Genomic DNA, 27,448 nt, shown 5'->3' on the forward strand with positions numbered 1-27,448 from the left:
AAGACAATAACGTCAAACTTTTTTCCTGGCAAATACATGCATATCATATGAAAACAAAAGACTCGCAGTAATGAAACTCACAAACATAAATATAAATGAGGTGCATAGACAAGGAAACCACCACCAACACCCCCCACCCCCCCCCCCCCCCCCCCCCTTTTTTCTCTCCATCAAAAAAGTAAACAATAAAAAATAAAAAGCCTCAACCACAAGATGGCCAGAAAAACAGTATACCACTCTAATACATGTAGACATTAACGGCAAATGTGGCGAGCAGTGGAAATTACATAAAAAAAATTTACAACACAAAAACATAATCCTGCAGAGCACACAAAGCAGCATCCATATGGACTTATGCGCTACAGGATAAGGACGAGCAGAAAGATGACCAGCGCAATCACAACTATTACAATCACCCACCAACACTGTCAAGTAACAGAATAAAACAGTGTTATCCACAATGAGTTTGAAGGAAATATTGAAGTTAGACAGAAGTATCATATTCTAAATGAAAATGGTCAGACTTTACCTAAAATTATTAGGTTACATGATGTCTACAGGAATCTCAATAAGCATATATATATATATATATATATATATATATATATATATATATATTAATTTATGTAATTCAATCTCATTAGAAAATAAGGGTGCCACCCTAATACACTTCTAGTAAACAAGAAAATCCACTAGTCAAGAAGCATATTGTTAAACCATATTATTATGCACTCATGATGTACAATTATGGGTGTTTGATCATAAAACTCTGTCTAGTATATCTTCCTTTGGGTTCTCTTTTTTCTTTCCCGTCCTTTTTCTTAGGCTTTTATTGAATTTTGCTATTTATTTTATCCCAACAATGAGTAAAGACAGCATTTCTGGGATTGGGGTACAATGCATCCAGTAGGAAAGATTTGATTAAAGAGTCTTAATGAGTATTGAACTCATACGGTACGTTTGCTAAAAGACCATAATCATCCTTTAGTTCACCACCCTCAAATGTTTAACAGAACTATTTGTCATGGAGACCACGTGATTCAAAGGTTTGATTTAGCTACAGCATCACACTGATTAAACCACCAATTGAAACACGAGATACTACTATCTTGGTAAGGAAATGACACTGCTCATGCAGTTATCACAAACTCTACAACTTAATTAAGACCACCACATGATAAATATAGGACAGCCCCAAAGGGATGGGATTGGATACCCTGAAGTCTGATTGCCTTGCTAAGAGCAGAAAATTTCTCTCCCGTTTCCTGACCATGGGCTGAACTACAGGAACTATAGAACCCACCATATGTCTTCAATTTAACCCTATTATTCTTCCAGTTTGGTTGTCCATGCACACAAAGTTTCGGGGCATCTCATGCCATATGTAAAATGCAGGTGGATATTGTATGACTATGAACTGAAGTTCAAATCTAGAATACAATCTTCAAAAGTTTTCTTTCTCAGCGAGAAAAAGAATACTTCTTCTATAGCTAACAAAATCATAACCACAAAATGTGTGGCAAGCCAGAAATTGGCTTTTGGAGCTTTAATGCTTGAGCTTAATAGTGTTGATGTGCTAAGCAGCTTACCCATGAGGACTTGGATTTTGCACTTTTGGAAGCCTTAGCTAGCTGAACTCGAGCTTGAGTTGTTGCAGCAGCGGAACCACCGACGTTGGATTGAATGTCATCTGTTGTAACAAAAGATATTAGAAAATGAAGAAAGGGGCAGAAATATCCATGGATGGCAACAAGAATAATTCATCTTCTGTGTAGTGGGCAGCTTACCAATAACCACTCCCTGCTCATGAACAAGAACAGCAAGGTCCTTGAATATTTCATTTGCTTGTCCAATTTGCTCTTGTACTTCTCTAATACCCTGCTCCCTTTCCTCAATCATGGCTTCATTGAAGGAAAGTTCATTATCCAATAGAAGCAACTCCTGCCTGCACATTTGTGTATAAGAAAGTTGATTGTGAACAAAGATTCTTCCAATCTTTCCACGTCTGAGAGAAGGCTTCACTAGGCAGATACAATCAAGCTATGAACCAATCTAACAACACTAATTATACATTTTCAAAGAAGATGGATGATTACCATGGTTGAGAAAATAAGGATAATTTGGTTTATAGAACCTACTTCCATCCACAAGAACAAGCATAAAACAACAAATATGATTGCTAACATTGTTCAGCAATGCAAATTCTTTTTGAACTTTAAGTTTAACAATATGTTCAACTTAAATATATTCAAAATATATTCAGAATATATTCTGCATATATTCTAACACGGTCTATGCGAATTCAATTCGTAGTCTTACCTCTTCTGGTTTAAAGTATCGTGATATAGATGCGTGAAGTTGCATTCTAGTATTCTACCAGTAATATAAAAAATGAAAAGAAGAAAACTCAATGCAGTGTTGAGATACTAACAAGAGTTACCTCTTCTGTTCCCAGAGAAAAGGTTGGTTGTCCTGATCGCCGGTGAGTGCCAATCCTTCGCCGGAGGTAGAGCTGTCCCCAAACGCACAACACACGACGGTGCCAAAGTTCAGTAACGCAAATCAAGAAAGCAACTTTAATATTAATTTTATGAGGAAACATGTAAAAGGGACGAGAAAAGAATACGCTGTCGACAAAGAAGAAGATGGAGGAGCAGCAGCAGGGGAGTAAGTAGACTCGCGCTCGAAGGCAAGCTGTTGAACTTTCTGGAATTCTTGCAGCGTAGTTTGAAAATCTCTGGCAATCTTGGCATCTTCTAACTTCTTACTGGGCTGGCATATATACAAATAAGATTAGAGAATTGTAGTTTCGGGCGGAGATAGCGGAAGAATCCAAATTCAAGGCGAGTCAAGTAGAGAGAGAAAGAACGAGGCATACATTGACAGAGATGTCCCGATCGGAATCGCCCAGGGTCTTGAGCTTGGCAGAAGTATCTTTGACCAATTGCAATATCCGCTGCCTCGTGTTATGGCTGCCAAAATTCAAATGCCATATAAGCGAATTAGAGGAAGAGAAAAGCAGAGAGAGAGGGAGAGGGAGAGAGAAATACAGACAGCTTCTGGCGGTGGTCGGGAGTGTCCTTAGCGGTTCCGATGGCATCGACGAGTCGACGAAAAGCAGCGACGGCAGTATTGATCTGGAAAATGCCGGCCGCCACGGCCTGCGATGGGCTCTGCGATCGAACACCCACACCCGCTGACGACGGCTTGCCGCCACTCTGCAGATCCTGGAAGCTCATTCAAACTTTTTGGAATTGGCCGGCCGTAACCTTTGTCTAGCCTAGCCCGCTGTTTGGACGGGTAAAGTGACTTTATTTTGTTAGTTAAGAGGAACTCGGATCTTTCTCTCTCTCTCTCTCTCTCTCTCTCTCTTGCTCCCCCACTCACGGTCAATTGATCAAACATGAGGCAGGCATAGTTTTAATAGTAAGCTCCATTTATCCTCCATCCTTAATTCCTTTCTTTGTTTACTACGGGCCCAACAAAATATATTTTTATCAGAAATCAATTTTAAGCTCTCCAACGAGAAAACGCACTGCTAAACCCATTCTATTAGATGGCCCAAATTTGTTTTCGGACGGAAATCGGGTGCAACGAGACTTATTCATTGCTGAGAGGGTGTCTGGGTGGCTGAGCCCCATAGGTGGAGCCCGAGCTCCATAGCACTTAATCAAGGTGGAGCCTCGATGCCTTCTTACATGCATGTGCAATGAGCAGCCTCATTAACGTGATGTACGTGGACCACCAATTTTCAGCCACTACACTCTGATATTTTTTTGAACAATTCACCTGCTTTACTACAACAATGATTCCCCAATTAATTACACAGAATAGCATATACCCTCGTAACTAAAACTATGATTTATCCAAAAACCGCCCCAAAAAAAGAAAGAAAAAGGCACCTATGGTTACGAACCCTCCGTTTCTGGAGAATCTATGGAGACTTAATGAATCACAATAGGTTACCCTAATCAATGCTTCTATATAATATAACAACTACGGTATACACTTCTTTCCCAATGCAAGGGCTACATCCTACTAGTCCAGGATATATCGATTTTTCCCAAGCCAATCTGCGTTCTTTTCACAGTGAAGTAGTTCCCCTCCAAGTACAAATTGAAGTAAAGCAGGTCACACGTAAATTTCCCCCCTGCAAAAACTGGTGTAAGTCATTCAGGTGCACTAATTATTAGGAGAAACTGAACAATCTGCTAACGTACCAAAATTTAACACAGAAGAATCACCTTTGACATGAATGACTTGCTGGTTCTGATCCGGCCACCAAGATCACCAGAAGAATATGTTCATAAAGTACAGATAAGTTGCATTAGTTGGTTCTGACTTGGTATAATTTCATTTGATTTATGCAAAGGCATCACAAGCTTGCAACCCCAGGTCGCAAAAGCATCAGAGATGGAGAGATTCTCAACTGTAATTTCCACGATCCCACCCAATGCATATATGATATATCCAATCTTGAAGCACACAGTGAGTAAAGTGCCAAAGACTAGAGCAAGTCCAAAATTGTTTTTCCCTTCCTCCTTTAGAAAGAATTAGTATTTTATTAAGGCTGGTAGTGAAGAATGAAGTTCAGCCAAGCATTGGAATATCCAATTCAGGAGTTGTTCTCTTGGTAGCTCTAAAAGAAGTTCTGCCTGCAAAAAGGAAAAGAGAACAAAAAATAGAAATATTTTAGAACTAAACTGTCAAATCCAAATAACACTTGGGGTAAAATTTTAGCATAAGTTGAAAAACATAACAATATAGATGTGTGTGCCAGCTACATACATGTTAAACCAATAATAGCACCAAGGAGAGGGGCAGAGTAAGGAGCCCCCATCAAACACAAGCATGGAGGAAAACTGAACACCAACATCAATTATTCACAAAAAAAAAAAGTGGATATTTGCAAAGTTAACCGTACAGCCAGATGATAACATCTGAGTGCAAACTTTTCCTTTCCTTGAATCCTTCCTCTGACTGTGCAATTGAATTAAATTTATCATCAAGGATTAGAGAGGTAGGTCAAATTGCAATCTAGGTTTCCAAAGTAGACCCTCCAGTCTTGTTCCATTGCTACAGTGATAAGTGAAAATAAGTGAAACCAAAAATATGTCTCATGCTGCATGCTTCTTTTACCACCCCAAAAATAAAAAAATACTGAAAAATTCAACTCCACTTTACCAAATTGGATCCTACATAGCAATGAAAGTGATGGTTCCTACATTTCTTAGCTATTAAAAAAAAAAAAAAAAAAAAAAAGACAGATTTGGAACATTGGAAATTATTTCCTTGATTGGGGATATAGTGCCTGGAAAAAGAACAAGTACAAATTAACGCTAGAACCACCTATCACTAATCCAAAAACCAAAAGAAGTAAAAAAAAAAATTACCTTAATTTGATCGCCCTCAAAATCCAATGAATTTCGTTGAACATCAGACACCATCGAATCCAATATCAACTTGAAAACCTTCTTAGACATGTTTGTTTTCATGCGAACCATCTTTCCTGAAGCATAGATTCTACTTATCCCAAGATCTGCTGCCATTCTCCTCACATAAAGCTTCTTCAATAGAATCTCCATGGAGTAAGGCTCTTTTCCATATTGGCGGCGCAGATTCTCTGTAAATTGCATCAAACTCCAGATGCCCTCCTCAGCAGCTTTCTCAACTTCATTAATTATTTCCATAGGGTTCTCCAGATAATTTATGTACTCAGAAGATAGATGAGGGTTTACATTTATATCAATCTGGCATAAATACAAAGGGTATTATTGAACAAAGTACTGTAATATGCACCAATTCCCATTAGAGGTTACAACTAGGTTAGCCTTCGCATGAGCATCCAAACCAGAAATTGAGCTTATGATGAAACCTAAATATGCTCTTCTATGTAGCAGACAGATTTAGGCTGTTTATAAATAGAATAACAGATGTTAATATAACCATTATTTCACTTAGGTGATTCAAGACCAACTGAAATGGATATCCTTTGAAAGAAGACATTATACAATCTCCTCTTCTAGAACAAGGAAAATCATAATATGAATTGGAAAAAATTTCCAATTAAAAAGGTCATAGTCATCCCAGGTAGGTAAGCTTGGACTCAACTTTTTAAAATCTGAGACCAACCTGAGAATCTCCTCCGAATAAGATACTTAAGCAATCCTAGTTATATTTCAGGACATCTCAAGGTACTATCTGAGGCTGCTCAACAGAACAACTTCAGAATTTTAAGGAATGGCCTGCAAAGCCCTCAAGATATACATCATCCTGTTTTAATCTAAATCAGGAACCAAATTAAATCAGAATCAACCTCCAAAACTTTTTTCATTTATGCTACATACTAAAGTTTTCAGAGTTGAGAGCATGGACTACCTGAACAGATTGGTAGGGAACTGAAATTACACGATGCTCTTCAACCTGGGAACCAATGGAAACAGTATACATCCTAAATTAGAGGCACAATAAGTGAATGAAGTATACTAGATATTCAGAAAGCCAAGTCAACCAATATAAATTATTTTCAGCATACAAGCAAGCATGCACATACACATGTATCTGGGCATAGAAACATGCAAACACAATATAAACTAGCATGGCTTGTATGGTCATCCACAAAGTTCTGAAGCATTGTCATATGCCATTATTTAAACGTTTAGATGAACAAAGCACAGTAGGTGGCAAGGCAAATAAAAGACACCAAAGTGGAAGCAAGAAGCTAGGAATTAGTGACACAGCAAATCAAACTGAATGCTTCTTCTCACAAAAATCAAATATACATAGAAGTGGATAATGAACTGGAAGATACCTTGGACAAGCTCTCAAAGAGCATCTCAAAGAAGAGATCAATGCCTACATTTCCGACATCACCTGTTTGTTGCTCACCAAAGATGGTACCAAAACCTCTAATACCCATGTCTCTCTCTGCAAGTTGAAAGCCTTGGCCTAGTTCGCGGCATTCTTCTAGAGCTGAAAGCCTCTCCTAGCAAAAGTACAAAAGTGAACCTTTAAGAAATTGCAATTCAGGCAACACTCTAAACTGGAGTTGATTAATGCACCTAGAAGATGGTGACAATCATTAAAAAGATTAAGAAGAATCCTCAAAGCTGGAAATTATTGTAATGCAAGAAGATAAGGGAACAGGACAAATCAAATTAATCATGTTTTTTCTTGTGGTAGGGTGGACAAATCCTGTGTATATTGTAATAAGCAACAAGTTCAGAACAACAAACATACCAGTGCTTGATCAGAAAGTACTGACTTATCAGAGTAAAATAAGTGTGCATGAGCTTCCTTATCCGTGCGCCCCACCCTTCCACGCAACTATTGGAATTAGACAGATGATGACAGCATTATTAGATATAAAATATGATAATAAAGAAACAATTCAGTCTCTTTTACAGTGAGTTTAGATCCTCATAGCAACTTAAAAGATAAAAGTTGTACACAAATTATAAATCTTCTATATAGATTTACATACGCTAGGAGATAGACAAAAGCATCCTTTTGTCTCCTCATACATTTATGCTTCTGCATGAAGCGGGAGCAGAGAAAATAAAAACCTAGAAAGAAAAAAATTATTTAGGCCTAGAAAATACACAAACACACAAATGGGTCCAAAGATATTTATACATACATGTGTGTGTGTGTGTGTGTGTTGCGATAATACCAAATATATTTTGGGTCTTGGAAACTGTTATACCAATCATGTCCTTCATTTAGTATTTCAAGTCATTAACAAACATGCCGAGTTAAATTTCTGGCTCATAGCCCCACCGAAATTAGTTGTACTACAAGAGAAGATTCACTCAAAACATTTATGTAATATTGAAAGATTCTCACTTAAAATATTCTGAAATCGAGAAACATTCACAACATGAGAGGAAAGCAGAAAGAACAGGACCTGGTACAACTGAGCTAGGCCAAATTGTTGAACGTCCTGAATTATGATGGTGTTTGCATTTTGAATATCAAGTCCACTTTCCACAATATTTGTGCATAGAAGGATCTTAATTTCACCTTGTGAAAATCTCTCCATGGTTTCCTCAAGCTGCTTTGAATATTGCTGCAGTAACAACATAGCATAAATTATGAATAACCAAAAACAATAAATAGCCACACTGAACAGGAATGACATGATTAGATGAAAAAAAATATACAGTCAACTATACATTCTCCCCAAATATATAAACCTTTGCTCCTGTAATCAAATTCTGGAGTTAGTGTATGGCTGCCATTAACCTTTTTTTTTAGAAGTAGGACAACTACACGAGAAACTAATCACAACTTTCTCAATTAACAAATAGGGTATACGATCATTGGAGATTAGTCCAAGTATCATTGGCAATAAGCACCTTTCATGGATGTGCACTGCAGCCTTCCACACATCCAATTCATAAGGGACACTCATCAAGTATCAAGTTAAAAAAAAAAAAAAAAAAAAAAAAAGTCAAGGACATTCAGGTAAGTTGCAAGATTAGATGCAGCTCTTGATTTGAATAAACTGAATATGTTCGAAGTTGAAGTCAGATATAAAGGCTATTAAACTAGCGAGTTGCTTTCAGGAAAAAATTTACATGTATCAACGGCATGTTATTACAAAAGTCAGCAAGCTTCAATCCTCAGCTGCCATGTCTATACTTAAATTTTAAGCTTGGGAGCAACCTTTAAATGCTAAATACTAATTTTTCAATTTCCAATACGATAAAGGCATTGTTCAGTTCGTTCATTAATCAATTATTAAAAACTCAAGTGTGCTACCTGAATAGATAATAACTTAAAGTTCTGACTTGGGACCTAACTTCCCTTACAAATTCACGAGAAATACAACTCATTATAATAAATTAAAAAAGAACAAACCAACTACCTGTCCATGTGCAATGGCTATTTCAACATTTGGAAATGACTGTTCAAGAAATTCCATCACTTCTTCAAGTCCTGTTAGATCAGAATGGTAAGGACACTAGTATCAACAAACTGAAACATAAAGCAACTATAGAAGAATAGTTGGAGATACCAAATTTTGACTCCAACTCTATGTTTTCTCGATCTGTTATCTATTATTAAGTATCAAAAATTATATAAAATTTCTCCTTCTGCTAATGACATCTCTTTCTACAATTTAAAAAATAAAACAACTGAGTCAACACACATATGGTTAAGTACTCTACTGCGCTCTATAGTATACACAGAATAATATGTGCATATAAACTATGATGGCAACAACATAGAAATTATACACATATTCATCTGCCAGCCAGCACAGAAGAATAGAACAAAATAATTTGCTACATAGGAGATCACCTTTTATACGAGGCAGAACATAAAAAACTTGGCCACCACGGTCCAGCTCATACTTGATGGCTGATATTGCCTTTTCCTTGCTATATGCTGAAAGGTGAGTTTTTATAGGTACTCGTTCTGGAGGTGGTGTCGAAATCAAACTGAAAGAAAAGGAACTAAACTTACAACAACATCATTATAAAGAACCAGAAAGCTGTTACACTTTGCTCTTAAATATCATTTTAGCAGGGTGAGGTCTAAGATGCAGCAGAACAACCATATGAGGGTTATATCCATCTGAAAGACAAACAGGACACCGAAAATGCATATACAACTTAATTCTTCATTTTCATATCTTAATTTAAGCCCCATCATGTAGTAGACTTCATAAAATTTCCAAGACACAATAAATTAAGTTCATCAGCCTTCTTATACAGACAACTCATCTTAACAAAACTAAATCCCAACTACCTCTGATAATTAAAATTCCCACTAATGTGTGCATTCCTCTTCCAAACGGATGACTTAAAATCCATGAGATTGATGAAACTATGACATAGATGAGAAATTCAGAAGCTGTAACAATGTTTATAGGATAAATTGGATCTATAAAATCCAAAACATCCCCAAATCCTTATTTAGTGAAGTTGCTGAATCTAGAACTCCATTCTTGTGTCACTGTCTTACTCATTTTCCAGTACAAGTAAATGGAGTTTATGATATCAATTATGTTCTACAATGTCATAAACATCCCCAAATGCAAATTTAGTGAAGTTGCTGAATCTAGGACAAAGAAATGGAGCATAAAGTAAAATCTATCACCACTAATGGGATTACATTGCATATAAATTAACAAGTTAAATTAATCAAATTAAATAAACATGGGTTCTATGCCCAAAAATCACAAAACAGATTAAAAAATTAAAGAAATATGTAATGTTACTCCATGAGCTAAATGCTAAATTTACATCAAAACAAATAGAACTCGGCATCTGGATTTAATATCAGAAGAAGCACTAAAGGGAAATGAGATTTATACTTGTGGCTTGTGTCTTCCACAAGCTATGTACCTTGCATCACGAAACCCTGTTAATGCTAAATAAAGGGTTCTTGGTATAGGGGTTGCTGAGAGAGTAAGAACATCAACTGAAGTTTTAAATGAAGCAATCTTCTCCTTCTGCTTGACACCAAACCTCTGAAAAGCAAATAAATGTTGCACGTTTATCAGGAATGTATATAACGTAGGTCAAAGTAGAAAGTTCATTACAGAGAGAACTATTTGGAACTTGCAACGTTATTTCATTTGCTCCTTATGTGGTGTATTTGAAGGGAAATGAACAGCAGCAAATTTGATGGAGTAGAGCTTTATGTAACAAAACTAGAGTTCCTTTTTTGTGCTCTTTGTTCAACTGGATGGCATTTCTAAATTATCTCTATTCATCTTTCCTAAAATTCCAAAAGCTTTTAAAATTCAGACCTGAATTGTTTATCCTTTCTTTGTTAGTAGATAAATGTACTTGGTTCTTTTTTTTTTCAATAGAATTAAAATTCATCACAAAATACAATTACAAAAAGACTGAAAAGCAAACCTGTTCCTCATCGACCACAAGAAGACCTAGATTATTGTACACAACACGACTTCCAAGAAGTGAATGAGTCCCAACAATAATGTCCAGTTGACCATTTTCAATCATGGACAGGTGCTCCTCTTTCTCTGCTTTGGTCTGCATATTATCATAGATCTGGTCAATCTCAACCCAAAATAACAATAACCTGTTCCCCTAATGCTACTCATGATTGGTCAATAATGCTATACATGATTGTTTGACTAATCAAATAGACCAAGTAATGCAATTCAAAACTGCAACTTCCAGTAAGTCATTTGTGTGCTATTTGTTTACTATGCAAACTGCGAGCTACATATGCAAAAGAGGTCTAAATAAAATTCTGGAGTCACAAAGATCATCCATAAAAAGCATTTTGGAACTGATGGCACACAGATCTAATAGCAAATGAGGCCAACAGATCATTGCATAGTATCATAATATAATAGTCCTGAAACCATTTAGAGATTATGAGATGCATATAACACTTGCATAAATCAGAATCAGATTGGCAAAGGAGCTTATGACATGCATATAACACACAGACTCAAATGCGATGTTAAAATTGATTATGGATATTTTCCTTCGAAGTATAAGAAGGAGCTTTTGACATGCATCTCGATTAGCATGAGGAATTCAACTTTGATTGAAAAGTATGGTTTGCAAATGCAATGAAGGCTCAAGTGTTATATAATTCACTACTCCAAGAATACTAAGACTGCTCAGTTGCAAGAGGTAAGCCTCACCTACCTGAAACCTGCTCAGGAGTCCAACCTTGATATCAGGATATATAGAAAATCGCTCTGAAATGACATCAAAGTGTTGTTTGGCTAATACAATTGTGGGTGCTAGAACCATAGCTTGCTTCCCTGCTGAGACTACACAAAAGATGGCACGTATGGCAACTTCAGTTTTACCAAACCCAACATCTCCACAGATTAATCGGTCCATTGGAGTTTCTCTCTCTATCAAATCCTTCTCCACATCAACAAAGGCCTGTAGTAAGGATGTAATTTGTGAGGGGAAGAAACAGCATTCATCCATTTTTGTAAACTTGAAATTTTTTAATCTATTATACAATCAAGACAGAGAGACTTCAGTTTTGAAGCAACCGCCAAGATGGGGAATGAAAACCTAATTCCACATCAACCAGTCTCTGCAGACTACAATTAAATAAAACCCAAAACATTTAAACGCGTTTAACAAAGCAAATGAACGAAAATTTGTAGTAGTGCCTGTTTTTGATCTGGTGTGGGTTCATATGGAAATTGAGCTGTGAATTCAGCCATAGCAGGACTCTTTGGGTAGGGAGGCCTTCTTTGCTTCAGCCTATGCAAATACAGCTCCATCAAGTCAACAACCATTTTCTGAATCGCTACCTTTCCTTTACTCTTTCTTCTCTCCCATACACTAGTGTCATTCAATTTATTCAATGCCCGGGGTCTTTTTGATTCATTTGGGCTGCAAAAATATAACAATGTTATAGAATCACAAATAGCAGGTGATGACTCTAATTTCATGTTCGAATGTAAGGGAAAACCTACAGATTATATCGATAGAGCAAACGAGACGCCTGCTTGACAGGAAGCTTTGCCATCCCATCTGCATATTCTATAAACACATACTCAACTGGCTCCGTAGAGCCTTTGGGAACATCGAATTTAATCCCAACAAAACGCCCAATACCCACCTTCTTGTGCACAACATAATCCCCAGAACGAAGAGTATAGGGGTCCACCTTGTAACTAAACCCACCACCACCGCCCCCGCTCCCGCCCCCACCCTTGAGCTTCTGCAAGCCCCTTTGCTGCTGCTCCTTCACCAGCCGAATGTACTTCTCGGCCTCCTCCGAGTTCATAGCCGTTCTGGAAGCATCTCGCTCGCTATAGTCACGGCGATCACGGCGAATCCTCTCGTTCAGCGCCGAAATGGGATCTGGGTCGGGCTCCGTCTTCTCTCTTGGTTTGGCGGGTCCGGAGACCAAGAGGCCCTGGGTGTAGACAGCCTTGGTGAGTGGAAGTGAAAGTGAAGAATGTTTGGTTCTGCAGTGGAAAGGGCGGCACCGGACCCCGAACAGTGTCCAATTCCTCGGAGACGAGCTGAGCTTCAAGACAAGAGGTCCGGAAATGTCGGGTACTGGGAGCACACAAGCCATTATTGAAGAAGAGGAAGAAGTTAGAAGTTGAATGGGTAGAGAGTTTAAGGCGGTGTGGAAGTTAATAAAAAAAGGGAGGGAATAGAGAATTTGGACATTGATTGGACCATGGGAATGGGAGCTTCGGCCTTGAGCTACTCACACAGACACAGTTCAAGCTCAGAGAGAGGATAATCAGATTGGAGGTTTTGGAGGGGTTTTAGTTTTAGACGAAATGTGAGTTGGATTTTTGTGTGGAAGATGTATGATATGCATGTAACCAACGAGAGTGTAGATAGATATTTTTTAGACTTGCGATTGGACTCCCAAGGTTTTTGTTCACCACACCAACAACCAACAACCACGTGACGTCTGTCACGTCATTAAATGTTTGTGGGCTTTTCTTTAAACCACATCACTGAGGCCCAACAACAAGGCCGGGGTTTGCAAAGACCCATCTTTTTAAGTAGAGGTTACCATTTGTATGGTATATGTGGTTTGGTTCGAGGCTTAAATTTTAATTTTATTTATTTAATTAAAGGGCAATGTTAGGTATTTTTTTTTAGTGTTCTTCTTGTGTCTTTTTAATTGTGACGTGACTTTTAAAATCACCATTGAATTTAAGATTATTATTGTTGACTTTTAATCTATTGATGATTTTAAAAGTCACATCACAGTTGGGAGAACACCAAGAGAACACTAGAAGAGCACTTAACATTTTCCTTAATTAAATGATTTAAACCTCTTGATCTTAACTTGTTGATTTTGTTTTGGATACATCTCAAGTTTGCGAGTCGGGTCATAAATTGTAAGCCTTTATATCACGTGTTAAGGTATGAATATAAGATCATATTTGTCAACTATAATTCATTTAATTAAATGGGTTAAACACTTAAACTATAACTTGCTAATTTCATGTTTGGTTCATATTGAATTCGTAGATCGTATAAAAAATTGTCGGCCTTGGCCCCAAAATAAAATCAGATTAACAGATAAAAAATAACCTTTATTTAGGATCAGAACAGATAGAGATACACTTTGTAATGAGAAAAACGAACAAACAATACAGTCGCGTACAAAACTATTATCGGGTGGTCAAGTCAGTATTCTGTTTAGCGCCCACAAAATCTGAGAAGTTATTGATAAAGAGTAAAGCAGCAGCTAGAATAGTGGCCAGAGATGGGAATGAGCATATGCTTGCAGAATTTGGAAGCGAATCTGGAGAACCTGAAACACAAAAAGAAGTTTAAACAAGGCAAGAAACACAGAGAGCGGTGGACTTGGAAAATGAATAAGACGCGTATATACTTGCAAGGCAGGCGACTGGGTTGACATGTTGTCCACATCTTCCGGGTAACTGCTGGGCCTCACTGGCATCGATGCCAGCCTGCTGAGCTTCACTGCTGCCCTTGTTGCTTACCAAGCTACACAGGCATTTTGGATCGGACTTGATCACCGATTTCAGAGGATCACAGCAACTGTCCGGAGGGTCTTCGGTTCCATTAAGGTAGTTTAAGCAAGGAGCAAGCTGGTTAAGGCAAGAGGTGTCCTGAGCCCATCCCTCTGCCACCAAATTGGCCAAGGCCAGAAATGCAATCCCGTAGCATGCCCAAAGCTTCTTCTTCTCCATATTTTGCTTCAATTTGTTATCAACACCAGCTCATATATAACAGACGAACAGAGAGGGAGAGATGTTTGAATATGAAGGAAGTTGGTGATCCAACATTCCAACTCGTGGGTGACAAGTTGACTCTTGTAATTTGGTGACTGCTTTGTTAGGGGACGTAGGGGGCTGACCGAGTTGATAGAAGGCGGTGATAGTGACTGTTGCTGTTGGACAGGTGAAGCTACCTAGCTTCAAGAGAAAATAACAAGCCCAGTAACCTAATCTCGTGTAAGCAGCAAGCAGCAGGCAGATACGTATGCGCTAAGGCAATGGGGGTAGCTTAAAGAAAAGTTGTCAAACTATATAGTCGCATTCATTTTTATTACGACATTTATCAACCAAAAAAGTAGGCCTCGGAGAAAAACGTTTGAAGTGTTGCAACTTTTACTATAATATCTTCTTTACTAATAATTTTCATTTTGGGCCTGATTCCAAATGCAGGTTTGGGTAGAACTAGCACAATCCTGGCTGGCACTATACCGAGCCAATGTTGTTGAGCGGGAATGCAATTCGCTCAGCTAGATCTTTGCCCTTAGAAAGAAAAATAATGCTAGAAACAACACTTTTATTTTTTATTTGTATTTTTTTAAAAAAATGATGATACTGCCACAATAGCACGGTGGGGCAATAGTGGGATCGAAGTGTAGTTTCTAGCATTTCTCTAGAAAGGATTCATTTGATAAAGGTGCCCTTATACAAATTCATAGGACATAGTGCACTACTAATAGGTTGGAGCTGAGTCGTTGCATTCGGCCCAAAGGCAAATTAACTCGTTAATGTAAAACTCATATCGACTGTTGATATCATCTATACAGGTTGAAAGGAGCGCAGCAGAAGCAAGAAAGGTTTGTAATGAAATACCAGAGATCCTATGCTTTGCATCAAGCATACATTTCTTCTCCCCCAACCAAGGCAATAGCTACCTCCCTGTTCAACCATAGGAAAGATAACCACCAAGATCAACAACAATAAATTGCTTCAAAGGACTAGACATAGTATATCATGCCAACTTCAATGAGACTAATGTGGGGAATGTTAAGCGCCACAGCAGGACCCCTGCAATTCTTCCGCAGAAATGAGTACCCAATATCAATCACAATCTTTTTCAAGAACGAGGAAGATCTCCTTGCCTTCACATATGAGTGCCCCAGGATATATGCAACCCCTGCTTCCTTTGCCTGAATCAAATCCGTCAGTTCTTCCCTAACTGCAGGATCCATCCCAGGGCTTGGAGGCAACTGAAACCTCACATGGCGCCTCCTGAGTTGCGGGTTCTCGTCATCATATACAGATTGCAAACTCTGGAGGGTTAAAGACTTGCTACTTTGAATAGAGTTGCTCACACCAACATCCTCTTGCTCAGATATTATTAGGCTTGAGGTTGATTCCAGAGTTCTGGTACTTATAACAGCCATCCGCCCGTCATATGAAGAACTTTCGGAGGTTGAGAACTGTGGTTCTACTGATTCCATCAGGATGAACTCTGAAATGCTTTGTATGAGCTGGTTCTCAAAGTCTTCATCCCGCTGAATGTCCTTATACCCATACCTCACTATACACCTATACATACGATACGGTCTTGGGCAAATCCGGCCTATGAGGAAACGTTCTTCAGGTGAGACATAAGGGACTGGAACTGATTTTACACAAACAAAAACTAACACCTTATGAAAGGCAGGGAGGTTTGTTACAAAGTGGGAAAATATTGCAGGGACTCCTGTCGCCAGTTCTGAGTATATGAGGCCAATCCCGGGCACACGGACAATACCAAGGCTGGGGCCCAGGCCAAGTAACCATTTTAACGAAACTTTGTTGTGCAGATCAAAAGTGTACTTCTTGCGAGTCCCATAATGCCAGACATACATAACGACCATGAAGATGAAAGAAAGCACAAGGGGGACCCATCCTCCCTGAGGCACTTTTATAAAAGCTGCCGACAAGTATACGCCCTCAATAAACCAGAAGAAGAAAAAGAATGCCGCAGCCAGAAAGACACTTTTCTGCCAAACGAAGATTATGACAAGTGCCATAAGAAATGTTGTGATGAACATCACCGTCATGCAAGCAAGCCCTGGGAACCAAAAACCAAAAGTGAATCAAGATCACAAGAGGGTCATGGGGGTAATAAAAAGTTAGAAAATAACTGTTCCATTTTGCCTTTACGGCAAAAATGGCACATTGCCTTAGATAGAGAGTTCTTTCAAAGAATGACTTACCATAAGCATTTCCAATCATAGTTGTGTCTCGAAATCCAATAGTTATGGCAAGAGTAAGGATCATGAGTATCCAGTTTATTTCCGGGATGTAGATTTGCCCATATATATGTTTTGAGGTGTGCACAACTTTGACTCGCGGAAAGCAACCCAGGGCATGGCATTGTTTGATGATGGAGAAAGTAGCAGTAATAACAGCCTGACTCCCAACAATAGCTGCAAGGGTAGCAATAACAAAGACAGGCCAAAATGCAGCATCTGCAAGACAGGCAAGGATAGAAAGCAAAATAAGACCGAGCCGAGTTCAAGAGCAGAATTCTGGTACTAATATCTTTTAATGTCAGAATGAACTAACCAGGTATTGAGTCATAGAAACTTTTAGGAATGGAATTCGGATTTCTAGATAGGAAAGCAGCTTGACCCATGTATTGGACTACCAAACAAGGGTATACAACAAATGCAAATGCAAGCTGCACAGGCAAAAATAAAGTAAAGATTCTCACTTATTTAAATCCACATGAAGAAACCTACAAACTAAAAAATTGAGTTGGGGTTATGTAGACATATTTCCTACACTAAGTGCTTTGTTTTCCAACCATCCAACAGAACGAAGATTTAACAAATAATTATGACCTCATTTGGATTTCAATAAAGAGATCTGCCAAATGGGAATATAACAAGTGAGTCCCTCATTCATGCAAGCAAACCCATCACCACAACCTCCCATTTGGAATTTTTTGTATCTTCTGTGCATTAAACACAGGTCAAATAATAAACTCACCCTTATTGACAAGGCAGTGAAATGACCAAGATCTGCAAACATAGCTTCAGTACCTGGTGAGACACAGAAAAAGCTAAGAAGTCAATAGTGACTTAAATTTAGCGATATCCCACAATTACAATGGTATTTTGAGGTAGCAATAACTACTTGTTTCTAATAAACCAAAAAGATGGATTGCACCATCTGATGTAAAGATCAAGTGAGCATATCATGCATGCTAGATAATATTCGAACAATTCTTAGATCCAACATACCAGTTATAGAAAGAAGAATCCCTCCAAGAGAAATCCAACCATCTTTACCAGTCTGACTAAAGAATTTGATAATATAATGTGGGGAAAATGCATACACGATCTTTGGATTCCAACGTATTGTGTTGTACAGCCCAATGGAAAAAATCGATAACAACCAGACGATCACAATTGGTGCAAACATAAATGCTACCCTGTGGGTACCACAATGCTGCAGAGCAAACAGACCGACCAATATTACACAAGCAATCAAGAGGAGTTCACCTACGAACAATAAGTAATATAATATGTTAGGGAAAAAAAAAACAGTGAATGATGCCCTGAAAAAAATTTATCAAAAGGCATCATGAATCAAAAACATCAAGTTGCTGCAGATAAAGATGACTGCTTACCATTAGTTAACTTTGATTCAGTGACTTGTAGTCCTGATACCGATGATAGAACTGCAAAATATGCCCAACACTCCTTAATTCCACAGAAAAAAAATCATATTGTGGTTAAAGAAGATTAAGCTTATTAATCTCTAATCCCCACAAGGTATAGCAATAAATTAATGGAAGATCCTATGGAATAATCCTTTATCGGCATTAGAGCACATAGATCACTTTCCACTATGAGAAACAACTAATCTATGAAATGGCATTTAGCTGGGAAATATGACCTTAATGCTACGAATTAAAGCAGTGAATATATCATAAAGTCGATAGCACCACAACCTTCAATTCTAGCTGCTTAAGTGATGAGTGATCCCCATAACAAGATTAGGCGAAATACGGAACTAACCAGACATTTGTAACCATCTGAATTAAAACTAGATCAGTGCTAGAAAATGGACCAAGTCATCTATATCCGTGGGATGGATCTGATAATTAAGTGCACACTATGGGGAAGTTCTGCAGGAGAACATCTTCCCTTTCTCCTTAGCAAGCATGACACTGGACATGAGAATAACGTGTTGGGACCAGTTTACTAACTTCTTATCAGTACCTTACCTGAAATTGCAGGAGTAAGCACCCCATCACCTATGACCATGCAAGCACCTAACAATACTACAAGAAGTAGGGCAGTTCGCAGCCTTTTATGCTTCTCCAAAAATCTCTTCAGTGGGGAAGAGGCTACAACCTGTGTTGATGGGCCATATTTATAGGCTGAGAGTTCCTCATCAGCTGCTTGTTGATTGGGAAGTAAGCTAAACTTTGCATGCCGGCAAAGCAGTGAGTAAAGTGCAAATGTCCCACCTGGCATCAGTTGGAATGTAATAAGAATTGGTCGAGGCTTGATTTAAAGGTTATTTGAACTAGACGTAATGAAAGGATAATATCAAGTAAATAAAACTTATTGCCACACCTTCACCGTTATCATCTGCACTCAATACAAGAAGGACGTACTTGAGCAAGGGTATCAATGTCAGTGTCCAGAAAATTAAGGAAAAGGCACCAAATATTGCTGCCTCATTTTTATGTTTTTGCAGTGTGCTTGTATAAACATAGAGAGGTGAAGTGCTCAGATCCCCGTATACTACACCAAAGCTTTGATAAGCTAATATTAGATTCTTGGAGATATTCACCCATGAAAGCTGCAAGAAAACAAAATTTTTGATAAAATTCAATGAATTATAGTTTCAGAAAAAGCATCTGAATCATGCCACAGGTGATGCTATATCCGAAAGCCAAAACAAAAAAGTTGGGAAGCCAGTCATAAATTTTATGCTTCAGAGTAGAGTTGGTTGTTTACTGATGACAACGGTGCTAAACAACTATACTTGAGTTGAGTCCCTGCCATACAAACATCAAAGCCAAGGTAGATATTCTAGTGCACAATGAGCCTATAACTTATCAAAGGATCACTAAAACAAGTAACACCCAAACCCACAAAAAAAAAAAAAAAAAAATCTACCAAATACAGTACACGTTTCAGCTCTCCCTCTAAAAAATGTAAACAGGACAACAATGCTCAAAGTCAAAAGTAATTTATGCATAATAGTTCATATCATATTAGAAAGCTAACGTCACCCACTGTATTAAAAAATAATAATAATAACAAAACCCATAACAAGTTGACCAAACGAATGGACCATAACCCAGTTGGACTCCGCCAAAAAAGGTGGAAGAAGTTCTATATCTTACAGGAAAAATCACCAGAATCTCAAATTCTCAGTTCTCACTTACTGAAGCGCGTACCGTTCTATACAAAAACGCAGACAATCATGTGTTCTTTGTTTGTGTAAGACAAAATAAATCAGCTGAACCAAACTTAAATTAAGAATCCATTTAGTTTATCCCAGACAACAACGAGCATATGATTTCCTTCAAAGAGTTCATACATAAGAAGAAGCCAGAAAACAGAACAAACAAATACGAGAATGAAAATCAAACGAAGGACGGATAAATGAGAAAAGCAATACATAAACGAGATCAAACATTCAAACAACAACAACTCCCGGATGCAAATAGAAATACAAAGGTAAAACTAGGAATTTGGAGAGAGAGAGAAAGAGAGAGAGAGAGAGAAGCCGAACAGGGGAAGGGCTTCGAGGAACCGGAATTCCGGACTCAGGCTCCATGGGCAAGACAGCCAAGCCTGTGCGCTCTATGCGTGTGTTTGAACTAGTTCGATGCGGAGCTCAGAAAAAGTTTCAAGTATCATTCCCAATTTCTCTCTCCCATCTCAATCCTTCTCCTTTGAAAAAGAATGTCCAGGTATTCCCTTCTTAGTTAGTTAGCGCGTCACGCGGACGAAACGCGCGTGTCCTTGCCCACGTGTAATGCCATCTCCAATCTCCAATCTCCACCCAGCCAAGTGGCAATACCCGATACGCAATTTGGCATCCACCTTCGAAAATTATAAAAAAACGCACCATGTACATATGGCGGACATGTGTAGGACTATTTGCACTCCTTTCCAACGTGTAATTATATCGCTACTGAACGTAACTCTTCGACAATACAATTCAATGCCCATCAAATTAATGCCCCAAAGAATATAATATCAAATAGGAACACAAACAAGAGAAATCTATAAATAAATAAAAGGTGCTGCCGCACTGCCTCGTTGTCGCTCCACAATTGTTATCATCCAGCTCAACTGGCAAGTGGCAAGAACGTTCATTTGATACAAACAAAATAGTTTTCTTTTCAAATAATCTATTCTCTATTTAGAAAATAATAAGGAATATCCTTATTTTTTCAAATGATGTAATCCTATTTATTACCCTTTGGTCCTCCTCCACTACAATTACCATTCTCAGGAATAAGATTTTCTCTAGTTCATTTGAACTGAAAAATATTCAGTTAATTATTGTGAATGACATTTTTATCTTTTTACTTTTTGAATGGAACAAAAATACACTTACATTATAACTAATTTGATATTTTCTAGTTCATTTAAACTCAAGAGGATCTTATTTCGATTATCAGGTGATCCGTCACACCTAGGAGGTGGGAAAGTTAACGTGCGACCACTTGTCAAGCAATGGTTCAAATTTTGAAATTTAAAATTGTAGTTGGAAAATGTTAGGCTTATAAACACATTTTAAAAAAAAAAAAATTACAAACTGATGTGGCACAACATGATTAGGTTTTTCAAAATTCAAATTTATCTTATATCCAATCATGTTATGTTACATCAGTTTGTAAAATGTTCGTAGTTTGTTCAACATTTTTTTTGAACATGCAACACCACGACCAACATAGTTTGGAGTCTAGACATACCTTACTAATTTTATGCATGTGTGCATGCATGAGAGAGAGAGAAGAGAGATTGGCTCTTTAGATTGGCTACTAACGAGCTCTTGAAAGGTCATCTACCGAAGCATCAGGAGGGCCAAAGCCGAAGGACTTAAGGTGCCGATGACCTACAACTAGAGCTTATAAGGCCCAATGGCCTGTGGCCCAAACTGCTAGCAAGGATCCAAGTGCATTCTTAACAACCGATTCTCTACTCTTTTAACAAACTTGGGGAATAAATTTTCGAGTTAGTAATAAGCCACCAAGAAGAATTCTTAATCCTTAGAAATATGCTACATTAACCTGACTAGATGGATTTGAGCATCGGAGTAGTCTTGCCGGGTCACTCTCAAAGAATCCTCAACCCTCCTCTTTCAAATCCTCTTCCTAACCAGCTTCGTGTGATTTTGTGCAAAGTTAACAAACACGAGTCAATAATCCTTACTTGTAGAAGAATAATTACCATCACATAATGCCAAGTGCCACGCATTGGACGCGGGAATGTGGTGGCTTATCTGAGAGGAGCGTGCACATCACACGAATTCATGGCGTGTGGAAAAGGCAACCCAACGCATGGTGATGGAAAGAATTTTCGAATGAATCAATCTCATTATTATTAGAATTTTCAAATGAATCAATCTCATTATTATTATTTAGTTTAAATTATCACTTCTTTTTATATTTCTAATTTTTTAAGTGATTTTGGTTTAAATGTAATATAAAACACCACTTATGACTCGTTTCGTTCGCAAAATATGTATTCTATTAAAAACTAAAATAGCTATTACAGAGAATAGAAGATAGTGAAATTGAATAATTATTTTAATTTCTTAGGGCTCATTTGATTTATGAAATGTGTATTCTATTAGAAAAAAAGAATAGTTGTTACTGAGAATAGAAGAGAGCGGAATGAAATAGTTATTCATATTTCTTAATTTGTCAACAACACACATGCTCTAGCTGTAATTGAATTAAAACTACGAAAAACCTCCACGTTATTTATTTTTTCAAATCACATTAAAAATAGTAAAAAAAGACCTAAAAAATAAAGTGGGTGGCTGACCGGTGAGTACCCATTGGGGTGGTCAGTCACCCAAAGAAGTAGCCCGGGTGACTGCAAATCTAGGCCACTCCGGATAAGCAACGGGGGTAGTCGCATCACTCCTAAAGCTTGAAAAAATAAAAAATAATATGAGTGTTTTTTGAAAATATATTTCATTATTTCAGGAATAGTTATTTCTCTATTTTATTTTTAGATGAATAGTTATTCTTCTATATAAGTGATTAGATATTTCGAATCACTTATTTTTAGATGAATAATATGACGAATCACTATTTATAAGAATAAGTCATTACTAAATAAAAAAAAAAATAGTAATTTAATTTCAAGAGCATATTCTGCTGACCAAACGGACATTAAAACAAAGTCATTTAATCGGATATAAAATAGAGGGGATAAATAAGTGCAAAGCCTAAGAAAAGGGTGACGTGTGCGTTTATGGGCCGTTGGAGGTAGGCGGACGAGGGCCCAAAGGTAATATGATGGGGCTGCAGGTTTAGTCTTGTAGCACGCGTGTAATTTCTTGGCACCTTCCATTCCATTATTTCCATAGTAGCTCCGAATCTGTATGTTGTCCACGTCCACGTGCATCACGCTCACCTATATATAATCTGTCCCTTTCAATCTGCGACATACAAAAAAAAAAAAAAAAAATCCAGACTATCAAATGGATAAATGAACAAAGAGATAATTACTTGTAAATTAATTCCAGATTATCCCCTATCCACACACCTTTTTTATCTCAAATTTTGAACCTCATCTTTTTCATTTCTAACAAATGATCAAGCATTATCATGATCTTCTACGCAACGATGCCCCAAAAAAGCTGAAAAATCAAGGGTAAATTAAGGCATGTTTAAATTGCGGAATAGACTCTTAAAAGATAATGACTATTTCAATGGAATAATTATTATTTTGTTTGGTAATGATTTATTTTTAGAAATAATTATTTTTGTGAGAATCACTAATTTCATACACACATAAATAACTATTTTTCTAAAAAAATAAAAGGAATAGATATTCATTGAGGAATTGAATACATTTTACACAAACACAAAATACCTATATATATTATTTTAAACTTAAAAAAAGTAAAATATAGAAATTAAACAAGGAAGAGGGGGGGGGGGGGGGGGGGGTCGCACCACCCCTGGACGCCTTGTGAGACCACTCCCGAGGCACGACCTCCCCCGTGGCATCTCGTAAGATCTGCTTCGAGGGTGGTGTGACCACCTCGGGAGCTTCTGTGGGTGGCTTTTTAGGTTTTTATTTTTATTTTTTTCTAATATGAATTGGAAAAAAAAAAAAATTAATAATGTGATGGGTTTTTAATAATTTTGATTCAATTTCAGTTAGACCATGTATGTTGTTAACAAACTAAAGAATTGAAATAATTATTAATTCCAACATTTTTTTTTTATTGAGAAATTCCAACATCTTCTATTCACAATAATATCTATTCATTTTTCCTAATAGAATACCTATTCCACAAACTAAATAGAGCCTAAATGGTAAAATATCATATGTGATTTAGACCTCAACCCATCTCCTTCTAAATTAACTGGGTTGAAAAAAAATTCAATTTATTAGCTGACATGTATTTATATTGTATGTAATTCTCACCAATGACAAGACACCGGATTAACTGACATGTGTTGAGAGAAATAAAAGTGTATATTATAATCAATCATTTTGACCTACTAATCTGTTTTTTTAATGTAAAAAAATAAAGTTGTAAAGGTCGATAACATCATAATATATGGAGGACCATGCTTCTCATCGAGCCACACCAGCACCACATCAAGCTACAGTAGTACCACATTCTCTAATGTCTATCAATTATGCTTTCGTCAGCTATTGGTATTTGGTAGCCGTCTTGTATCATTTCTTTGTCGTACGTCCCTTCTCTTGGTTTTAGTTTCTCCAATAATGATATCTCGATACATATTAGTCTCTTTTTTGTTTTTGTTTTTTATTTTATTATTATTATATTTTTTAACAAGTTAAGATAATGATTAACGATAGGATCATTTGGAGAGATTCTTTCTGGCCTTTAGACTCTTTAGTTTGGTCAACTTTTAGTATGTCAGATTGGTTGAATTGTATTCTCAACCCTTTTTTTGTTTATTGGCTTACCAAAAAATATCTGATGTTCACCTTTTTCAAATTTTTGCCTCTGTTTTTTGTGATTTGCTGTGGTTTAACAGGAACAAGGTGGTTCATGATGGAATTATTCCAGATGCTCTTTCTTTATCTTGGACCATTAAAAAAATTTCTTTGGATCACCTCTTGGCTTGGAAAGGGCTCTCATCTTTTCCTACAGAAAAATGGATCCCTCTTGCAGCGAATTCCTTCAAGATTAATTTTGACACATTTGTGATAGATGCTTTTTCTGCTCAAAGTGCAGTCTGCCGAGATTCAAGTGGCAAAATAATTAAGGCTCTTTCAAAGATCAGGCCTCCATGTGACCCCACTTATGGGGAGGCTTTGGCCATGTCTCTTGGAGTCTCTTTGGCTATCTCTCTCAACATCTTAGATTTTATTTTGGAAAGGGACTCTCTCACAGTTATCATGGTGCTTCAACACCCGACCCTAGTTTAAGATTGGAAAATTGAGAACATTGTCGCCGATTTCATTCCTATGATTCTCTCATCTTCCTCTTGGAAGGTAAGAAAAGTTCACAGAAGTGTAAACTTTTGAGGCCATCACGTGGCTTATTGGGCTGCAACTAGAGCTCACTCCGGCTGCATTCTCACTCACTTATTCCATTCTCCCTCTTTTCCCATTTGTAGTGGGAAGGATCACCCCCCCCCCCCCCCCCCCTCCCCTCCCCAAATTAATTTTGTTTCCTATTGTTTTTGTTTCTCTTAAAAAATAATAATAATAAAATTGGAACAATCCAATACAAGACTCCAGTCCATCTGTCCATGCTTTTAAACCGCTGGCGTTTCTACAACACAACCTCACGCCTAAAAATGGGCGGTGGATTAGTTCAATGGCCGAAAGAGGAAGGATGCAAAATGGGCTGAGTTTCGGTGGATTTGCTGCTGCTACCTTCCGGGCCTCAGTTAAAGCAATCACAAGCCATTAGTTCTTATACGGGCGGGCTTCAAAGATAAGCCTAGCTAACACTGATCCATTTTGGGGGCAAGTCAGCTCCATATTGATCTTTTCAAACCAATCCATGTCATTGCGTGCACCCTTATTTTCAGTCTTTTTTTTTTTCTTTTTTTTTTTTTAAAAAAAAGAGAAATTATTATTAATTGCATCATATATTGCTATTGAGGAGGCTTTCGTTGTAGTTTATTTGTTATCTTGCCCCCAAAAAAAAACTCCATGTCATTGATGGCAAATGACGCTATTTCTATATATATATATATATAGACATAACATTGAGGAACACTATCTTATACGGAATCAGCTGAAACTCAAAAGTAAGAAATGCACAATTATGCGTTACGTACCATGCTATAAACACGAATTAATTACCGTAACATACACACCAAAAAAAGAAAAAGAAAAGAAAAACCCAAATAAGCTGAAAGAGAATGAACAGGTCCACTCCGGCGTACGTGTAGAATTGAAGGGTTCAGAAGAAATAAGATGAAGAGCCCAAATCAAAACCATCAGGCAGCGTATCCGAAACGGGTGGCATCCTGCTAAAAAGTGGGCTATGCATGTACTCCATTGACTCCATCCCCATGTACTCGAACCCCGTTGTTGTCTGCTCCGAGTACGGCCCCATCAGATTAATATTATCACCACATTCCGGCACACTCAGGCATCCAGAAATGTCGTCGGAGGGTAAAGGAGGGAGCTCAGTGTGATATTGATTATGGGTTGAATGGTTGTTGTCAATGACGGGTTCTTGATGACAATAACTGGAAGCCCAGAGCTGGTGGTCTCCGATAGCCGGAAAACCACTTGAAAGGGGTTGTGTGGGAGTGGAAGGGACAAAGAGGGAGGAGAAGTTTTGTTGGGGTTCATCAGGAGAGATAATGGAGGTGACAGAAGAGGTAGGTGGCATGTCCGAGTAGACGAAGTTGGTGCGAGCACGTGGGCCTCGCATGGAGCGGGCGGCTCTGTCATAGGCCAAGGCGGCTTCCTCGGCGGTGTCGAAGGTGCCCAGCCAATGCCTTTCTTTGGTGGAAGGGTCTCGAATCTCGGCCGCATATCTTCCCCATGGCCTCCTTCGAACACCCAGAAACCTCCCCCCTGTCCCTGTAGTTGTTTCTTGCGTTGGCGTTTGTTTCTTTTTGGTCTTGGGCGGCGTAGATGGGTTCATCATGTCTTTCTTTGTGAAACAAATCAACAAGTGATTGTTTTGGAGGCCTTGTCTGGGGTTGCTCTCAGTCTTGTTTAGTTGTTTATATATATATATATATATATATATAAGACTACTCGATCAGCTTCTCAATCACTGTGATTGCCTTAATTTGCCCCGGCCCCCTATATAATATATACATATGTATTCTATTCCCTAGCTTAAGTATTTAATTTCCTTCACTTTTTTCATGTGATTCCATGTAGGGCTTTGGATTATTGTTCACTTTTTTTAAGCCTTTTTTTAAAAAAGGGGGAAGAAACAATTTTTCGTGGTGATCACCAAATGTTATATATATATATATATATGAGTCTATGACCAAGTAGTACTGTCTCTAGCTAATTCTCTACAACAACGGAATTATATGAAGATGAGGGGGGGCAAAACGGCTTCGCAGTGATATAT

At 37.8% G+C, this 27,448-nt stretch overlaps 5 protein-coding genes across 6 annotated transcripts; all 5 read right to left on the bottom strand.

Annotated features, from left to right (window-relative positions):
* Nucleotides 1-194: 194 nt before the first annotated feature.
* LOC132182255 (syntaxin-21) lies at nt 195-3,651 on the bottom strand. Its single transcript, XM_059595442.2, has 7 exons — nt 3,055-3,651; nt 2,879-2,972; nt 2,627-2,772; nt 2,441-2,512; nt 1,788-1,945; nt 1,590-1,690; nt 195-425 (listed from the first exon to the last, which is right to left on the bottom strand). Exons 1-7 carry the CDS (start codon nt 3,237-3,239, stop codon nt 360-362), a joined length of 822 nt encoding a protein of 273 aa, XP_059451425.1. The 5' UTR covers nt 3,240-3,651; the 3' UTR covers nt 195-359.
* An 86-nt stretch (nt 3,652-3,737) lies between these two features.
* On the bottom strand, nt 3,738-13,272 carry LOC132180575 (DEAD/DEAH box helicase). 2 transcript variants are annotated; one of them, XM_059593449.2, is made up of 14 exons: nt 12,434-13,272; nt 12,125-12,350; nt 11,640-11,885; nt 10,875-11,009; nt 10,356-10,480; nt 9,307-9,446; nt 8,870-8,940; nt 7,907-8,068; nt 7,240-7,326; nt 6,812-6,985; nt 6,379-6,423; nt 5,394-5,750; nt 4,245-4,655; nt 3,738-4,150 (listed from the first exon to the last, which is right to left on the bottom strand). In XM_059593449.2, the coding sequence occupies exons 1-13, from the start codon at nt 13,042-13,044 to the stop codon at nt 4,554-4,556; spliced, it is 2,481 nt and encodes an 826-aa protein (XP_059449432.1). In that variant the 5' UTR covers nt 13,045-13,272; the 3' UTR covers nt 3,738-4,150; nt 4,245-4,553. The 2 variants fall into 2 exon arrangements, with proteins under 2 accessions (XP_059449432.1, XP_059449433.1); XM_059593450.2 differs by having other exon boundaries at nt 3,738-4,159.
* Nucleotides 13,273-14,061: 789 nt separating this feature from the next.
* On the bottom strand, nt 14,062-14,668 carry LOC132180576 (Bifunctional inhibitor/lipid-transfer protein/seed storage 2S albumin superfamily protein). Its single transcript, XM_059593451.2, has 2 exons — nt 14,332-14,668; nt 14,062-14,250 (listed from the first exon to the last, which is right to left on the bottom strand). The coding sequence occupies exons 1-2, from the start codon at nt 14,651-14,653 to the stop codon at nt 14,108-14,110; spliced, it is 465 nt and encodes a 154-aa protein (XP_059449434.2). The 5' UTR covers nt 14,654-14,668; the 3' UTR covers nt 14,062-14,107.
* A 746-nt stretch (nt 14,669-15,414) lies between these two features.
* On the bottom strand, nt 15,415-20,586 carry KUP3 (K+ uptake transporter 3). The gene is made up of 9 exons (XM_059593644.2): nt 20,453-20,586; nt 19,282-19,510; nt 18,927-19,172; nt 18,327-18,377; nt 17,938-18,198; nt 17,684-17,736; nt 17,258-17,372; nt 16,906-17,160; nt 15,415-16,760 (listed from the first exon to the last, which is right to left on the bottom strand). The coding sequence occupies exons 1-9, from the start codon at nt 20,495-20,497 to the stop codon at nt 15,676-15,678; spliced, it is 2,340 nt and encodes a 779-aa protein (XP_059449627.2). The 5' UTR covers nt 20,498-20,586; the 3' UTR covers nt 15,415-15,675.
* A 5,624-nt stretch (nt 20,587-26,210) lies between these two features.
* LEP (Integrase-type DNA-binding superfamily protein) lies at nt 26,211-27,004 on the bottom strand. Its single transcript, XM_059596623.2, has one exon. It carries the CDS (start codon nt 27,002-27,004, stop codon nt 26,309-26,311), a length of 696 nt encoding a protein of 231 aa, XP_059452606.1. The 3' UTR covers nt 26,211-26,308.
* Nucleotides 27,005-27,448: the final 444 nt, after the last annotated feature.

This window comes from Corylus avellana, chromosome 5, assembly GCF_965113065.1.
Source record: "Corylus avellana chromosome 5, dhCorAvel1.hap1.2, whole genome shotgun sequence".
Taxonomy (NCBI): Eukaryota; Viridiplantae; Streptophyta; class Magnoliopsida; order Fagales; family Betulaceae; genus Corylus; species Corylus avellana.

Coding starts and splice junctions, on each gene's coding strand:
- LOC132182255 (XM_059595442.2), bottom strand. CDS start 3,239: ATGAGCTTCCAGGATCTGCAGAGTGGCGGCAAGCCGTCGTCAGCGGGT. Junction 2,973..3,054: donor CCCGACCACCGCCAGAAGCT/GTCTGTATTTCT, acceptor GAATTTTGGCAG/CCATAACACGAGGCAGCGGA. Junction 2,773..2,878: donor ATCGGGACATCTCTGTCAAT/GTATGCCTCGTT, acceptor TATATATGCCAG/CCCAGTAAGAAGTTAGAAGA.
- LOC132180575 (XM_059593449.2), bottom strand. CDS start 13,044: ATGGCTTGTGTGCTCCCAGTACCCGACATTTCCGGACCTCTTGTCTTG. Junction 12,351..12,433: donor TTGCTCTATCGATATAATCT/GTAGGTTTTCCC, acceptor ATATTTTTGCAG/CCCAAATGAATCAAAAAGAC. Junction 11,886..12,124: donor CCACACCAGATCAAAAACAG/GCACTACTACAA, acceptor TCCTTACTACAG/GCCTTTGTTGATGTGGAGAA.
- LOC132180576 (XM_059593451.2), bottom strand. CDS start 14,653: ATGGAGAAGAAGAAGCTTTGGGCATGCTACGGGATTGCATTTCTGGCC. Junction 14,251..14,331: donor CCCAGTCGCCTGCCTTGCAA/GTATATACGCGT, acceptor TTTGTGTTTCAG/GTTCTCCAGATTCGCTTCCA.
- KUP3 (XM_059593644.2), bottom strand. CDS start 20,497: ATGGAGCCTGAGTCCGGAATTCCGGTTCCTCGAAGCCCTTCCCCT. Junction 19,511..20,452: donor TTCCTCGAAGCCCTTCCCCT/GTTCGGCTTCTC, acceptor GTTTTCTTGCAG/CTTTCATGGGTGAATATCTC. Junction 17,737..17,937: donor GATTCTTCTTTCTATAACTG/GTATGTTGGATC, acceptor GTGTCTCACCAG/GTACTGAAGCTATGTTTGCA.
- LEP (XM_059596623.2), bottom strand. CDS start 27,004: ATGAACCCATCTACGCCGCCCAAGACCAAAAAGAAACAAACGCCAACG.